The 17,774-nt window shown below is 44.3% G+C and overlaps 1 protein-coding gene across 11 annotated transcripts in view; it reads right to left on the reverse strand.

The window, feature by feature from the left end:
- Window positions 1-17,180, reverse strand: part of FLT1 (fms related receptor tyrosine kinase 1) — a 195,012-nt gene extending 177,832 nt beyond the window's left edge. For 10 of the 11 annotated variants that reach the window (XR_010150625.1, XR_010150626.1, XM_009426791.4 and 7 more), the window contains exon 1: window positions 16,212-17,180. Coding sequence is in view for 9 of the 11 variants with exons in the window: in XM_009426791.4 (XP_009425066.1) it covers window positions 16,212-16,275 (64 nt within the window). In the remaining 2 variants the exon portion in view is untranslated. The remainder of the gene's footprint in view (window positions 1-16,211) is intronic. The other variant, XM_009426799.5, reaches the window with a different exon arrangement.
- Window positions 17,181-17,774: the final 594 nt, after the last annotated feature.

Genomic DNA, 17,774 nt, shown 5'->3' on the forward strand with positions numbered 1-17,774 from the left:
CGTCTTATAACCTGTCATGTGACATAATCTTCAGATCCACACACAGTTCCTTCTGGAAAAAAAATGAATATGTCATGGAGCTGTAATGTGATGCTGTTAAACTACCATAAAATGCATATTGCTCCAGTTTCTATTTTGATTCCCAAATAGTGCCTTCACATTTTTGTATAATAAAATGAAGAAGAAAGGCTGGCAAACAGGCAGACAGACAAGTGTGCACCTTAGCACTGTAGCTGTTCATGCCAGAAAAGCCAAAAATGTTATTATAGCAATACAAAGCCTTATCTATTCTCCTCATGCAGACTTTCAGCTTCAGAATCTATTACAAATAATGACAGAATACCATTTGCTTTGTATATAAAAATGGAGGAGAGATGAAATGAGATTGGAAGGCCGAATGTGATAAAGTTCTGATGTTAATTTTCAGCTTACTTTGATACAGTTTATGAAGTCCAAATTATATAGAAAACATCTTTCTGGAGTCCTTTAGACTGTTCATAAAGGGTATTCTTTAAATTCACCCACTAACAGGAAAGTTGAGAAGATCTCTATCTTTGCAACCAATAATATATACAAACCCTCTGACCTTTGAGATTTAAATGGCCAAGAGTGTGCAATAAAGTTATCCATCATAGGGGAATTGAGTTTTTGAAAGCTACATTAGCAAATTTCTAAGACTCATTAAACACGTTCTTGATGATTGTGTTTTCTATTGTCAAAATCAGTTTCCTTCAAAGTTAAACAATTTGAAATATAATTGCCTTTCATTACACATATTTTGGAGATTAATCATGCTTCGAAAATGGGGTGGACATGTTGATTAAACTGTTATTTTTTATTCTGGGTTTTTCTAATTTCACATTTTCTTAAGATATCCTTCACGTAGTAAGTATTTGTAAGAGCTGTGCTTTCCTAAGATTTCAAAAACTTAAAAAAATCTTATCTTAGATGGAATTCATGTTATACAAGTTTTGCTGAGAGTCAAAGTTCTGGAAGGAAAAGTAATCCATTAAAAGCAGTACATTTTCACCAGCAGTATCTGAATTTTTAAAAGAAATAATTTACCGAATGTTTTTCACTCATTTCGGCATGTGATATTAAGGCCTTCCTTACAAATACCCATAGAAGACTTTAGCGTTGTTTGTATTCAATGCATGGGGAATGCTGGTTTTCATTCTCAGGGGATATATACCCATACACCTTCATTACTCTATCTAGAACTTTATTTCTAGAAATTAGCTTTTTTAAAAATATCATCCAAGACATTATATCTCTGATAGAAGAAAAACAACAATTTCTGTTATCAGTTGGCCACCAACCCAACAGCTTTAAAATAACTTATGAATCAGCTCATTCTGCAGGACAAAACCAAAACCAAAGTAGAAGTTACATAAAACCAAAAGGAACAGCTCTGTGGAGAGGTAGTAAGGTGCCCAATGCCGAAGCTGCTCCCATGAAATTAAGCCACCACCTCCTTTGGATGAGACTGATGAACTGAGTTAAGGGTTGGACTCTTAGGTGCAATTCCAGGAGTCTGGGAACTCCATCCTCATTTAGCTATGCTTCTTATCTCTCTTTTACTGCCACCAATCCTGGTTTTTCCCCTCACTACATTCTCTATATGACCCCTTTCTCTCACTCCCTTACCTTGTTTATTTTGCCATCTTTAACCTCAACATTTATTCTTTCATTTAATTTTTTGAACGTATACCGATAGAGATACAACAATAAACAAGACAAACGAGGTTGCTTCCTTTACAGTGTTTATAGCTTAGCATGGACAACAGATAAATAAGTATATATAGATATATATGTAATGATGCATAAAAATAATTTCTGCTTAAAGAAATAGAAAATTACATTATATTTGTGTGTTATCATGGGGAAGTGCCAGGTGTGGAGGTACCTCACTCAGCCCAGGGAGTGAGAGTCTTCTATTAGAATAAAGTTGGAGGTGAGACCTGAAGAATCAATGTGTATTTGCTAAAAGAAATAGCAGGGTCTCTTTCTCCTTCAAAGACTTCCACATCTTTCCACCCTCTAAGCTTCATCTTTCCTTTTAAACAAGTGTTTTCTTCTAACAGTTTCACATACATTTCCTTGTTTCTTAGAACTCTTGTTTTCCTCGGCCTCTGTGCTGGGAGGAGAAAGCTCTATCATCTTCTTTCAATGCTCTGGTTCGCATATTTTTTGTCTGGGGTCTACCTGACTTCACCTGCCACTAGGAAAAAAGCCACAAGTAATCATACTTTAGATACATACCCAGGTCACGTTGTGCTTGTTGAAACAGAGCACCACGGAAGACGACCGGGGTGGAGACTCGGCAATGAGGGAATGAATGAGGACTGTCAGATGTGATGCGTTAGCCAGGACTTCATGTTCTTAACGTGTCCTTCCTTTTGGCAGTTCACCTAGCCAGTACCACACATGACCCAGAGCCAAGAGGAAATAATTTTCAACCAAAATGTTCTCATTCCAGGTGACAAAACAATGGCAGCAATAGTAACATTACCTAGTGACTCGGGCTCTGTTGGTGTACCTAGAAATTAAAGGTTCCAATCAACCATCTTCTGTGCTGTTTGGGAACCTAAGCCAGTTAACAGTCTCCCAGCAGGAAGGCTCATCTCAAGGAAAATATCTCCTGGCAAGCAATTCTCTAGAAGATGGGCAGTGTAGATCCTCATTCTCAATCCTGAGTCTACAGTCGAGTCAGGAGAACATGGCCAGCTTAGCCAAAAATGAGAAAATGGTCCCTGGACCTAGAGGATAACCCAAATGGAAGGAACAGAATATCGCCTGTGTATTGGGACAATTGTTGCCAGCTCCTGGCCATATTTCTCCTAACCTCCTCCGCTTATACACACACACACACACACACACACACACACACACACACACGTATTTAGAAGGTGAACCAATGAGGAACCATGACTCCTAGAAGGGCCTCAGACCCAGAGAAATGGCTCAGGATATGATTTCAGTCAGTTCAGCCAGTATTTATTGAGTGACCATTATGTGCCGGGCACTGTACTGGATTCACAATTGCAAAGATGGGTCAGAAACATTCCTTCCTCTTGAAGGTCTTTCAGCTCTAAGCTGGCCTCTTAGGGGCTGTCATTTAGAAGTAGAATAGGTGAATACTAAGAAATATGGAAGATAATCTAAGTCAACAAATAGAGATCTCCTGCAAACTATGTACACTATGTCTTTAAGGAACACACCCTTTAATACAGGAAGTCACACATTCTTCACCAACATAAGTGATTTATCTCAGTAAAACTCAGTTAAATTCACAAAATAAGAACACTTATTCAATGATAAACATGTAACACAATGAATACAACCATATCTACACCTCAAAATAAAATATAATGGATTACTTGATGATAACCCCTTGAGCATCTTTAAATGAATGTATTAAAATGTTATAAAATAAAAATCTTCTACACATTCCTGAACTCAGCTTGGAAATAGGGCATGAATCTAGAATAATGACTGGCTATAAAATCGGGATCAGGAGAATTAAATTTAATATGGCTCATGTTTTTCCTCATGCAGTTGTGGGAGAAAATACAGCCCTCGCCGGGTGTGGTGGCTCACGCCTGTAATCCCAACACTCTGGGAGGCCAAGGCGGGTGGGAGTTTGAGACCGGCCTGACCAACATGAAGAAATCCCGTCTCTACTAAAAATACAATATTAGCCGAGCGTGGCGGTGCATGCCTGTAATCCCAGCTATTCAGGAGGCTGAGGCAGGAGAATTGCTTGAACCCAGGAGCTGGAGATTGCAGTGAGCCGAGATCACTCCAGCCTGGACAACAAAAGTGAAACTCCATCTCAAAAAAAAGCCTGGACAACAAAAGTAAAACTCTGTCTCAAAAACAATAAATAAATAAAAAATAATAAAGAAAGAAAAAGAAAAAAAAAAAAAGAAAAGAAAATACAGCCCTCCAAATCATTGGAAGAGGAATATTTCTTAAACCTCCCCTCCTAAGTTTGTATTTAACATTATCCCAAAATGGTGAATGAATTACTCCAGCAAGGCAATTCCATGCCCATCGGTTTGGACTACAAAGTGCATTTAAGAAATAACAACAACCAAGCAAACTTTATTTCTACATTTTAGGATTTTACTCCCTCTAAGAAAAGATAATCTGGATATAGAACCACTAAGTTTAATGTCAGTCTCAAAAGGCTAAAGTGAAGTAGAAATTCCTGAAAATTCATTCCTGTTAGTTTCCTGAATTTCCCATTTGCCTTCTAAGTGACTTTGCGTAGTGAATACTTTGATAGGGTATTTTTCATTGGCCAGTTTTGAAGACAGAGGATGGGATGGGAGCTTGAGTGGCTGAACCACTTTTAGCTTGTACATCAACAATGTGTGTCAAATATTTCCTAACCCTCAAGAAGGTACAGGTACTCAAAGTCCATTCCAGGGCACTGCAATTACTCTATTTCCACACATATATTTTTCTCTAGTTCTACCAGAAGTCCTTATGGAGAGGATTCTGAAGCCATAAAAATTTTCAAAGAACAGCAGTGAACAAAAATCTGACCTAGCAGGAGACATTAAGTGGAAAAAGAGAGTTAAACAATGTTTTCCAAAAAGAAAACAATACCATTAATCATAGATGCAGTGTTGTTGCCAGAGTTTACACTGCCTTTTAAAACTGTTTGTTTGTAATCCTCTCTAGCATATCCCTGCCTCCCCATCTGTTTACATACATTTTTGGTTTCTCTAATGCCAACTTAGAGAAAGAAAACAATCATAAAAATCCAACAGTGGATTTTTACATACATAGACACCATGCATATTTTTACATAGTATATACACCATTCCGTATAATTACCATCTAAAGCATGTATCCATTTGACCAAACATTCCAGCTTTTTCTTTGGAGTGAAAGATAAAACTCCTCAATAGGTGGCAGGATAGGATTTTTCTCAGATTCTGGTATCATGACAGTATTCTGGTTGAAAAAGTGTCCTTCTCCGAGTAACAGGTCAAGAAAGAAGAAGGAAAACACTATTTTCTCCTTCTTGACTTCTTGCAGGTCTACGTTAAAGGAATGATCTAAGCAGGAGGGAGAGACGCAGGAGCTACGGGGCTTAAAGAAATGCTCCCCGTGTTGCTCACTGTACAAGGACTGCCAATCAAACAGGGAAATCAAAGTGACTGACAGTAACTTGTTTAAGAAAAAGGCTCTCGGATGGTTGTCTTTTCTCACAAATATGACAGTTTTTTATTCTAAACCCTGAAAACAAAACTCTTGCCTTTTTTCTTTAATTCCTAGATTTAATCATTCAAGATATTTTGAGTAAATGTTGGTGGAAAGAGTCCCCGATTTCAAAATTAAAAAGACCTAGGTTTGAATCTTGGCTTGGCTGTTCCATAAATGGATGGCCCTCAGCAAGTCAGCAGGGTTTCCTCAGCCTTGGGGCTTCAATCCATAAAACAAAGTTACAGGTGTGCACAGTAGGTGGCTAGGAAGAGACTTGATTGAGTTAACACAGAAAGTGCCCTGTGCTGAGATGTTCACATTTTTTTCCCTTCCCTGGGGGACAGTTAATGTCCTCCCCTATCCAATTCATGTAGCATCTGCCTTCAGGGTCAAACACACTTCCAGGTCGTTCTGTGAGGTATTTTAGTTTCATTCTGGAAAAGCTGTGAGCTTTCTGGAATCTGAAAGGTGCAGAGGAGCCCACGTTGGATTCCTGGAAACCATCTGTGAGAGGGCAGTCCCAGCTTTTTCCTAGGACCTGCCTGATATGAGCTTTTGTAGAATAAAGTGCTGGCCTCATGCTGTTGTTTGTCATCTGAACTGGTTTAAAGCCATATCTAGGAGAGCAGTTTGGAAGCCCACATAAAATCATGTCCTTGATGGCTTTGGGGCTCCTTTTCTGACTAAGTTTTTTGGGAGGTCCTTGAATGCCTACGATAAGAAAACTCACATGATTAAAATTCTGTCTTATTGGAGATGTGAACAGTGTCTGCCACATACAGCAGTGGAATCTCCCAAGGCCACTTTAAGCTGGAGTAGCAGTGGCTTCTCACATTCTTTGGAGATGGCCAAACTCCAAGGACAGAAGGAGGGAAAGACTAGCACAGTCCCCTTGATGCTTTTTCCTTCTCCTCTTTTCATTTAGGCTCGAAGGCATGGTAGGAGGATCCCTAAATGTCGGGTTTGCAAGTCTGATAGACTCAGATTCAAATAATTCCAAGTTTACTTACCACTTCTGTGATCTTAGGGAAAGTATTTAATTTACCTAAGCATCAGTTTTTGCGTGGTTAAGAGGACCGTACCTCTCGGGACTGAGTAAAATAATATATGTAAATCCTGTTGTGGTGTGGGGGGAGGGGGGAGGGATAGCATTAGGAGATATACCTAATGTTAAATGACGAGTTAATGGGTGCAGCACACCAACATGGCACATGTATACATATGTTAACTAACCTGCATGTTGTGCACATGTACCCTAAAACTTAAAGTATAAAAAAAAGAAATATTTGTCTGTAATATTTAAATGCCTAATAAATATATAATTGAAATAAAAAATATATGTAAATCAATTACATATATTGATTGTATAGTCCGTAGGGTTTGGTTGCCTCCTTTCTCCCTTCCCCAAAGCATGTCTTTCCCTGCAGTCTCGGCACCTCCAGAAAAAGGTGCTAAATCAGGGCCTCTATGATAAGAGCCCCAAGAAGCTGCAGAGCTGCCTGCACTCAGAATCTTGGGGTCAGCTGTCCTCCCTTGCTGGTGTCATGTTAGTCATCAGAGGCTGCTGCCCAGCATGCCTGTCAGGTACTCAAAACAAAATTTGAATTAAGAATAGAAAGCTCTTCTCTGGGGCCTGTTTTATTTTTTATTTATTTATTTATTTATTTTTACTCCCAGATACTGTTTAGAAGGGTCAAGACATTATGTAGTATTTATTGTTATTTACTATAATAAGTTATTTACTGTATTTTCTTGGCCAAACTCCAGCTTAATAGCTAGTCTGAAAAGCAAACATGAAGTGTTACACAGTGGTGTGGTCCATTGTGAGGCTGTGCTCCTCTCCACGCAGAGAGGCATCTGCTTCCCACCCCTCGCATCTGAGCTGGGCTTGCTTTGACCAATAGAATGTGGTAGAGCGGTGTTGTAGGCGTTCCAAAGCCTAAGCCTCAATATGCCTTGCAGCTTCCACCATCACACTCTTGCAACACCGCTGCCCCCACGGAAAGGAAGCCCCGGCCAGGCTACTGAATGAGGAAAGATCTCATGAAGAGGGAGGCCCAGCACCAAGGACCCAGTGGAAATGCCAAGGACTATAGATGCATGAGAAACCCAGGTGAGACCCGAAGGGAAACTACTCAGCTGAGCCTAGCCCAAAGGTCTAGAAGAATCATGAAGCATAATGCATTGTTGTGTTGGGTGACTAAGTTTTGGCACATCTCGTTATGTAGAAATAGATGGCAGATCCAAATGGCTATTGTGCCTCAGCCTTGTAGAAACAGTGACTGTGTGGTAGTTCAAGTGTATGCTCTTTCTGTATTTGAAAATAAAAGCACCAAAGTGGAGCTCACGCAATATTAAGAATTAAATGTTGTACGGGTTACCCTGGATACCCCAGGAAGGGGGAAGCAGTTTGAATTCTTGGTGTTTCACAAGAAGTGTTCCCAGGACCGTGGTTTCTCACGATGGGAGGCCAGCTCTGTCTCCAACCAGCAGTAGCTTTTCACAACAGTGGGGACAGAACCCTGGCACATCATGAAAGTTAGGAGGCCACCCTGCCCCAACAGGGAGAATTCAGCCACCCAAGTGGGAGCCATACTGATCCCAGCGCAGGAAACGCAGATACGGAGGCCCGGATGGAGAGGAAATTTTGCAGGCATACTGGAGGAAACCAGGGCTGGACCAAGGCATGTGGGTGCCCGGGACAGGCCAATAGTATGGTGTTTGCCAATATTTACATAGAGAAAAGACTGAGCACTCCACAGCATAAGGCAGAAGCATAAGGCAGAGAAGGAGGACTATTGTTAGTCTAGACCAGCAATTCACTTCTGCCCCTAACGTACGTACCTCACTCGGCAAAACAGTCCCCCTCTCCTCAGAAGGCAATTTAATCTAGACTCATTGATTCAATGCCCTGGCATTTGATCTAAGTATTCTTTCTTGCACACTCTACTAACACATACTCTTCCTGGCAGGAATTCTCGTAAATAGTTTCTTCCACCTTGTCGTATGTCTAGTGATGATTTAGTGCCTTTTACAGATTGGCATTTGGGCAGGTGCCTCCCATGTGGCCAGGCCTCTCAAACTAGCCCCTGGGCAGAGGTTCTCAAAGTGTGATCTCTGGACCAGGCACAACAGCATCCCCTGGGAACTTGTTAGAAAAGCAAATTCTTGGCCCTATCCCAGGCCTACTGAATGAGAAACTCTGGGGTGGGGCCCAGCCAGCTAGTTTTGCAAGCCCACCAGGTGATTCTAATGTGTGATGAAATTTGAGGTTCTTAACCTCAGCTGCCCACTGGAATCACCCAGGAGCTTTAAAATTACCTATGCCTAGGTCCCTCTCAAGAGCTCATGATTAAATTGGTCAGAGGTACAGCCAAGACCCGAGGATTTTTAAAAGCTCTCCAGATTATTCTAATGTAGAGCCCAGGCTGGGGACCACGGCCCTAGAGAGAGGCAAAGGCTTTCATAGACATCACTTGGCAGACTAATTCCTAATTAGGGTTTTGCTAAAGGTGGCCTTGAGTTTAAGTGGTTTTATATTTGTGTATAATAACAGCCAAGGCTTTTCATTTATGCTAGGTTCACTTCAGGCCTCTTTTAACAAAAGAATCTGATAATTGTTGTAGCTCTGCCTGTGTAGACCACATGGGTGGTTCGGTGGCTTGAGAGGAAATCCATTTGTGCTCCACCCATTAAATAGAAGGATAGAAGACCAGGCTGAGAAAAAGTGCCTGTGAGCACCGTGATAATCTGTGAAAACGTAAAAGCATTTGTCAAGACTGGCAATGATGACAAGGAAGAATGTTAAGTGCAAATACATTCCATTTCAAGCCAGTAAGAGGCACATGCAATGTGTGATCGGCAGCGGCACAATGCAGCGAGACAATGACACCTCCCTGACAACCAAAAATTCTGCAGGATACTTACCGCTGCTGGTTTTTGCCACCAAGTCATTTTCTTTCAAAAGCAAAAGGCTTGTAGAACTTTATGGTGAAAACCTGGCTATTTAATTGCATTTTTACTATTTTCCACCAAATCCATATTTTCCAAGACCTTGATCTCGCCACCCGTGATTTGGTTAACCATGGTATTCTTCAAGACCACAACCTCTGTTTACTTTGATTACAAGTCCAAGCCAAGTACAAGACTTTGTAAAGAATTTTGGAGGAGGACACAGATGTCCCAGCAGAAGGTGGCATGAGACCAACGTGGGAGCCAGAAGAGAGAGGTTCCTGGCTGGCCCAGGTCTAGTCCCTTAGTCACACACATCAAAGTTCATCACTAGGGTGTTAGTGAAGAGGAAATGGGACCAGGCGCGGTGGCTCACGCCTGTAATCTCAGCACTTTGGGAGATCGAGGCGGGTGGATCACTTGAGGCCATGAGTTCAAGACCAGCCTGGCCAATATGGCAAAACCCTGTCTCTACAAAAAACACAAAAAAATTAGCTGAGCATTGTGGTACATGCCTGTAATCTCAGCTACTTGGGAGGCTGAGGCACAAGAATCATTTGAACCTGGGAGGTGGAGGTGGCAGTGAGCCAGGATTGCACCACCGCACTCCAGCCTGGGCAGCAGAGCAAGACTCCGTCTCAAAAAAAAAGGAAATGGACCCTGACACCAGAACTGACTTTGGATCCTTTACTAAAATCAATGCTTCTCGATTTTTAATGAAAAAACAAACAAACAAACAAAACCACGTGGGGATTTTATTAAAGTATAGGCTCTGAGTCATCAAGTTCCCAGGGGATGCTGATGTTGCTGGACCTCGGAGCACACAGAGAGAAGCATGTTTTGGAGTATGATGTGGGAATGTGCAGTGTGGGCCGCGATGGGGGTGAGGATAGGGAGGCACCAGCTTGAGCCCAAGCCATGGGATTCCAATTTTTAAGAACATGTCTCGCACCTAGCAGGGTAGTCCTGCCAGGAACCCATTTATATGAAGGGTTGAGGAAACCTCATCCTAAAGAAAGAGGAAGTTAAACAGACCAGTGTGGTCCTGTAACCAAGGCCCCTATTAAAACAGAGTTGATTCTGACTGTGGCCAGACCTCTGTCATTCAGGTATGCATCTCAACCCAGCACCCAAGGACTTGGGTTTGAGTCTAAGAGAGGGCAAGAAAGTCAAACCCTAAAATTTGAGGACTCTGTTCTCTCTAAAAATTGTATAACACACTGCAGGAAAAGGCTGAAGTGCTTAGCACCTCACCAACAGAGGCTAAGACAGGACTTCTGCAGTGACCAGAGCCTGGCTTTGGTGGCTCACAGGCCCCAGTGAAGCATCATGCCCACACAGGAGGGGAGGACATGAGACAGTTTCTCAAAGAGTTGAAAATCATAGCTGATCTCATACATCTCAATCGCTCACTGAAGAGGACAAATATTATCTGTTGAGAACAGTTACTTTAAGTAATCCCTTGTAAATGAGGCCAAATGAACAGGCAGGAGCACATTACTATACTGGAATAAACTCATGGAATAAATTTGTGTCTGAGATTGCTTCTGCGAAATGATAGTGTGGCTACATATTCATTCATTTACTCATTCGTTCCAACACTTACCGAGAGTCTCTGTACTAGGCTTTATATTAGGTGCCAGCGGTCTAAGGACAGCTAAGACATGGGGTCTCTACCAAAGAGAAAGGACACAGACACATAAAATCCTAACAATGCAAAGTGAGAATTACTGAAGGAGGAGTACACCTCAGGGCTACAGGAGAGCAGAAGAAATGGCAAGTGCTGTCTGGGAGCTACAAGGAGGAGCTCCCAGAGATGGTGATTACTGGGCTGGATCTTGCCAGCAGGAGAGGAGGAGACACAGAGGGAGGGAAAAGGTCTTGCAGGCAGACGAGCAGCATGAACAGAGTGATGAAAGTGAAGGCGCCTCTGAAGAAGGGGGAGTAATTTGTTTGACTAGGGTAGAGTTTGTGTAGCTGGAACCCAGTGTGTGTATGGAGAGAAGTGGCGAAAGACAAAGCTAGTACCATAAGCCACAAGTATGTAAGCCACAGCTGTTCAGAAAAAGGATACCAAGTGCTCATAAGGAAAGTTAATCTTCTCATCAAATCTCTTGGCATGCTACTAAGCAGCCATCATTTTGATTCTTAGTTTAAACCCCTTATGTGCGTTAAGAAAATAGAAGAAAACTTCATATTAAAAAGATGTCATTTCGAAAGAAATTTTAGCACTGTAATAATGTTAGTCAATAAATATTTGAACATCTGTCTTCCGTCTGGGGAAGAGGAAATACACCAGTGAAGAAGAGATGTTGTCTGTAGCAGGAACATCAGGTTCTGTTCCTAGGCCTGCCGCTAGCCAGCTGTTGACCTTGAAAAACAGCACTGGCCTCCTCTGGGCCGGTTTTCTCATCTCTGGCATGAGTAGATTGGGTCAATGAGGTTCCATCTAGCTCTTACAACGTGTGTGTGTATCTGTGAGACAAGATCAAGTCCCTCAAAGAGCTCAAAATTGAGGAAAGGCGCAGCAATCAGAAACAGCTTTCAGGCATCCAGCTTTACCAAGACGGATGGGAAATCCCCAGGAATTCTTGACATCTCCCCACATCCGCCCCAGCGGCAATGCAGGAAATCTAGTCCACTATCTTCAGCAGACTCAATGCAACTGTTTCCTTAATGAACCCCCCTGCAGCCCCGTGAGCTAAGTCAGAGGCTTTCTTTTCAAGCCCTCCCTCAAATACCCCATTCCTCCAATTTCCTTCCCCTCCCTCAATCTGGTATAAAATCCAGCAATTTAATCAGCAGCATGCAATTTCCACAGCACCCAAGAGTGTGAGGAACCACCAGTGATCCTGGAAAGCATCTGGCAGGAGATCTTGTCATTTCTTACAAGCCTCTCCTATAAACGAAGGCCAATGGAGCAGAATGGACTGTTCGGTTCTACCAAATTGCTTAAACCAAATGCCACAGATGGTCTATAGTTTTAACTACTCACAGTAATATATTTTTACTTAAAAAAAAGTCTGGTATGATTTCAAATGCCCTTCCTCCCCTACCTGCAATGACAAATGCACTGAAAAATGATGATATTTACTTGATACCCAACACACCCCTAACTGTGAGATCCAAACCAAGAATTAGACACGCCTGGCCTCTACTAACACCAGCAGGCTTCGCATTTAACATTCACGTGCCAAGATAGCTTCTCTCACTTTTTCTCCATTCTTATCCCCACCCACATACACATATCAGTTTAAAGCACTACAGAAGCTACTTACTCTGTTATTTGTTCTTGTCTTGCCCAACTGCCCAAGCCAGGTCAAATATCAGCCTTATTAACTCTGCTGTGTAGATCTCAATAGGCTGCATAACCTTCCTCGAGGACATTACATTATTTTGGTCAATATGAAACCATTTTTTGGTAACACATCACTTTCAACTTCCATATTAAATAAATTTGAAGTAGACTTAGAAAAGTCTCGATCATTTTTGGAAAGAACAAAGTAATTACTTGGTTTGTTTCTTAAAAGTCACGTAAAGTAGACTCAATTTTAAATAAGGGGTTTAGTATCCTGTTAAAATCTGCAACTTTTTTTAAAAGAATAAAGCCATTTTGTTAATCAAATAAGTGTTAGCTTTAAAAATTCAAGAAATAAATAAGGGTTTAAAATGACTGCTATCCTTAGAAGAGTTAATGCAACTAGAGTTTTGAGGGAGCATCTACTTTATAGAGTTATACATTCTGCTAGTGAAAAAAGCCCAAGATAAAGATGACTGCTGGCTCAGGCATCCTCTACCAGCCCATCTCTTCCAAAACAGCCTATTCAAGGCCAAATTGACTGGCTGTTTAGGTACATGCTACTAAAGAAAAAGAAAGTTTAATGTGATTAGCAGGGGAAACCCAGTTCATCCTAACAGCCCCAGCATCATATGGTTTCTCATCCACTCTATATACAAACATAAATAAGGTGGAGAAGAGAAAAGAGAAAGACAGACATGGTGTTCAGGCCATTTCTTGGAATCATTCATTGAATTTTGGAGTCAGAAAAGGGCCTTAGAAATCAACCACCTATACTAACATCTTCATTTTACATACGAAAACAAAGTACCCACTTGGTGATCGTTAGAAAAGAAACCAGATAGCCTATTATAGAATGTCCAACAGGGAAATTAAAAAAATGTAACAAAGTGCTAAATAGTAAGTAACAATATTTGAGGAACTGGAGTAAGTAGTCACCTACAGTTCCTTTGTAACATGATGCTTCAGTTGGAAAACTGTAGGCTGCCAAAGCTCCTAAATAATTAATATTTCGAATATGCAATTTAGACCAAAAAAAGTGCAGCTTCATAAAACCTTGGAGAAAACAACAAAAATTGTTACAAAAAATTAACTTTATTATAAGAGATTTATTACATTCAATTTGAAATAGGTATTTTCATGTGCACTTTGATTTAATATTATTAATATGGACTTCCTTCACAAAATTCACAATTTCAGTATTTCCACTTAGTTATAGTAAATTGTAAATGTTAGCTGTTCAAGAACTCAAGAAAAATGAAGGCAAAGAAAAAGGTCTGTAGCTTTCATCCAGGTTGTGATACCTTAAAAGTAAGAAATGAGACTCAGAGCTGGAGAAAGAGGACTGGTATCCTTTATAGAGAAAGAGCAATAGAGAGGACTTGAAAGTATCTGAATTATTGGCATCTTTTTATTTCCCAGAATCTCTGGAAGAGGTAAATAAACTCTTTAGAGGGGAAAGGCATTACCTTTTTGTATTACTGAGCCTCTGGTTATTTTACCTCTCAATGCATGTGCACACCAGGCATGCACACACACACAATATTAATAGCTGATAAGTATTCAAAGATTACATAGTACCTGAAGGAAGACAGACCCAGGTTCATAATGATGTGAGAGAACTCTGCAGTGGGGAACCGTGGCTTCTTACTAGACATTGCTTCCCAGATATGCAGCCTCTCAGTTGAGCATGAAAGCCCTGATGCGGTTTGTAAAGTAGGCGGTAGCTGATTGTTTTACTGTGAGATGCTTGTTAACCAGACAGAGAAACTATGAGTTTTCAATGAGCACCCATGATGCCGACTGAGCTAACATGAACTAACAGAGTGTTCTGTTAACTGTTAGGTAAAGAGGTTCTCAGCTTGCCAATGTTAGTCTTTTCTTCCCAAAAAAGTGCAAATAAAAAAAAAGAAATTCAGAGTTCCAAAACTGCTGCCCCATTTAAGTAAACCATAATCTAAGAAAAATCACAAGAGGATCCCACTCACATTTCTGTAAAGTTTCCACTGATCTAAGATGCTTCCAATTACAAAGAAAACGATGCTTCACTAAAGTCAGCATGTTTTCAAAATAAAGATATAACTATGTGAAGCAGAAAATCTAATAAATCACGTACTTTTCCCTCCGTAATTTTAGATTCATGTAATTTACCTAGATTTATCTTTACATAATAGTCGAGTGAGGTATTTAAATTCTCTAAGCAATTATATTTTAATACAAGTGACTTTTCAAAACAAAAAATGTATTTGTGAAATAGAAAATACAACATTTTATTTAATATAGTTATGTTAGCACCTTTCCCAACCTACAGTGAGTTCTCAGAAGTTACCACTTCGCCCTGTCTCCGGGTTTAGTAGTTTCTCCAATCTAATTGGAACTATTACTTGTTACTTGGAAACTGACGGTCTAGTTAGTCTTCCCACTGAGAAAGTATATTTAATTATTACTGCTTTTTGGGTTTAACAAGCTTTTTGTTGTTGTTGTTGTTGTTGTTGTTGTAGTACTATGCTCCATCCTATTGACTTTTCTTCCCGGGAATCATTGCAATGACTTATTTTATATTACTATATTTTATTTCATATTTTACCTTTTCTCCACGATGCTTAAAAGAAAGGCGCTCCGAAATCTGGCTCTCTGCGCCCAGGGGAACGAGGCACAAGTCTCCGCCACTCAGCCCCACTGAGCAGAGACTGCGAGTCCGAACCCTCAAGTTCCTCGGGGCTTTGACCCCTCAATGGCGGCGGTCTAACTGCTGGTAAAACCCCCAGCCCCTGACTGTTCCACCGCCCGTCTCCCAAACGCCCAGCGAAGGCTGACTTAGGTGGCGGGCGGACTTCATCGATTCCTCAAACCGCATCGTTTGGTCAAAATCGCTCGCCCTCTCTTCGCTCGGATTTTAAAGGCTAGGCTTGTAAGTCAGTAAGTTAACGGTATTTGGGCCCTGGGCTGCCCTTGTCGGTCAGGGTCACTGATGTCGGCGACACGGACTGGACCGCGCACCCCGCCTGCTCCCGGCAGAGGCCCCACCCGGGTGGCTGAGCGCAGCGCACTGGGGCCCCGCGGTCCGCGAGCGGCGGGGAGGAGCGGGCGCTCGCCGAGCGTTCCCCGGGACAGTCCGGCTCGGGGACTCAAGCGGGTCATGGGATGCCGGCGCTGGCCCTCTCCTGAGATCCTCCTGCTCCCCGCAGGCACGAGTCCCCTCCAAATCGGCTCCCCTCCCACACTCTCGTGACGCGAGGTCGCGGCCAGTGCCCAATATCACCAACGTCCCGGCCTCAGCCCAGCCCGGGGCAGCCTGGCAGGCTTTCAGGAGCCTCTGCTCCCGGCTCCGGGGGACCCTGCGTATCTGCCCCAGGCCCCCTGGGAGTGGGCTCTGGGTGCCAGGCAGGTCCCGGTGCGTGCTGCTCCTAGTGCCCAGGGCCTCGGCAGTGAGACCCCAACCCGACAGCTGGATCAGGGATCAGCGATCCTGTCGCAAACGGACAGCCCCAGCGCGGACCCGGTCTGAGCGCTGATGCTCGCGGGTCCAGGTCAGCCACTCCTCGAGGCGCTCCCTCGGAGAAAGGGCGCAGCGGCCCCAAGCGTGCCCGCTGCAACTAGTGTCCCAGGTTCTCGCCGTAGCCAGCTTCTCCGGGCTGCAGCCTCGTCTCCCCGCATGCACCCCGCCCTGGCCTCGGAGGCTCTGCCCTCCGGCCGCCCCATCGCAGCCCGCCTCAGGCCCCGGCCCCCAGCCGCGCCTCACCTGTGAGAATCAGACAGCTGAGCAGCGCGCACAGCAGGACCCCGGTGTCCCAGTAGCTGACCATGGTGAGCGCGACGCGGCCTGCTCGCCCGGTGCCCGCGCTCCCCGCGGCCAACGACCCGGCCGCCAGAGTCCGTCCTCTCGTTCGCCGCCGCCGGCCCCGCGCCCTGAGCGCCCGTCTCGCGGCTCCAGCCAGGAGACAACCACTTCCCCGGGTAATCCTCGCCGCCAGGCGCCCGCTGGCCGCTGCACCCGAGCCCCGGAGCCCGCTCCGAGCCGCCGCCGCTGCCGGGGAGGAGCCGAGAGGAGTGTCCGCCTGGCGCGCTCCGAGCCTCCCGCGGACCTCGATGAAGAGGAGCCGAGGGCGGGGGCGATTTATAACCTTTCCCCAGCCCACTTCCTACCCCGGCACCTCCTTCTGGTGACGTCAAGGGGTCCCCCACCCCTCATCCGCCTCCCCACCTACCCTCTTCTTCCTCCCAGGCTCGCTTCCCTGCGGCTACGGAGAGGGGCGGGGGCCGACGAGGGCGGGTGGCCCGGGGCCGAGCGCGCGTGGGGAGGTGCTGGCGACGCGGGCCCGGGAGCGCGGCCCCGGCAGGTTCAGGGTCTTTGCTCCGCGCCCTCTTGCCCTTGCCCCTCCTCCTGCCCATCGCGCTCAGGAAATCCTTGCAGACTCCCTCCACCCGGCTTACTCAGCTCTGGGGGCCGCCCGAAACTGGGGAAGGGACAAGGCTGAAGCTCCGCCGCCCGGCCCTAGGGGCGGAAAGTCCGATCCAAGGGAAGCTGGCCGCGCCTCCGCGACGGTGTTCTTGGCACGGAGGACTGAGGCGCAGTCCGGCTGTCTCCCCTTGCCTGCTCTTCCCGCGCTGTCCCGCCGCTCCTGACCCCTTCAGACTGTCCCGAGAAGTCTAGGAAGGCACCAGAGACCCTCGGCACAAGGCACTGAACCTGGAGCGCCTGAGGGGAACTGACGCTTGCCTGGCACCTTTGGGAAGACTGCGAACCAGCTCAGGTCCCAGGGGAGCGCGTCCGTGTCTTTTTCGGCCGCATTGATGCACCCGCCCAAGTCATTTCCTCAATCTTCTGCTTCCTAGAAGCAAAACAAGGAATAACATTATGATACCTTTAAAAAGCTGAGGCGTGAAACTGCTCCTGCAACTTGGAAGCGCAGGGCACTTGAACTTTATTTCCTAAATGCTCGAAAAAGAAATCTTTCTGGTGGCAGCTTGCTACTCAAGATGAGTGACTCTGACCACAACCGGGTGAAATTAACTTGAGGCCCTAGATCATTTGCTATGACACTAATTCCACGTTGTTCCTCAATTATGTCTCCATTACCTCAAAGGCTGAAGTCGTCCTGGGCTGCACGGAGCAGCCCAGTCTTGTCTCTGTAAATACGGCAGATTTGAAAAATAGTCCTATTGGAACCCGTCAGAGGGATGTAATACAAGGGACTGTGATGGCTCTTGAAGGGAGCCAGCGACTCTTCCTGAAGGACTGGACTACCTCCCCGCCTAGGAAGGTTGGGTAACCCAAAGTTGCCACATTTCTGGGCTGCACACC

The sequence above is a fragment of the Pan troglodytes genome, chromosome 14 (genome assembly GCF_028858775.2).
Source record: "Pan troglodytes isolate AG18354 chromosome 14, NHGRI_mPanTro3-v2.0_pri, whole genome shotgun sequence".
Classification (NCBI taxonomy): domain Eukaryota; kingdom Metazoa; phylum Chordata; class Mammalia; order Primates; family Hominidae; genus Pan; species Pan troglodytes.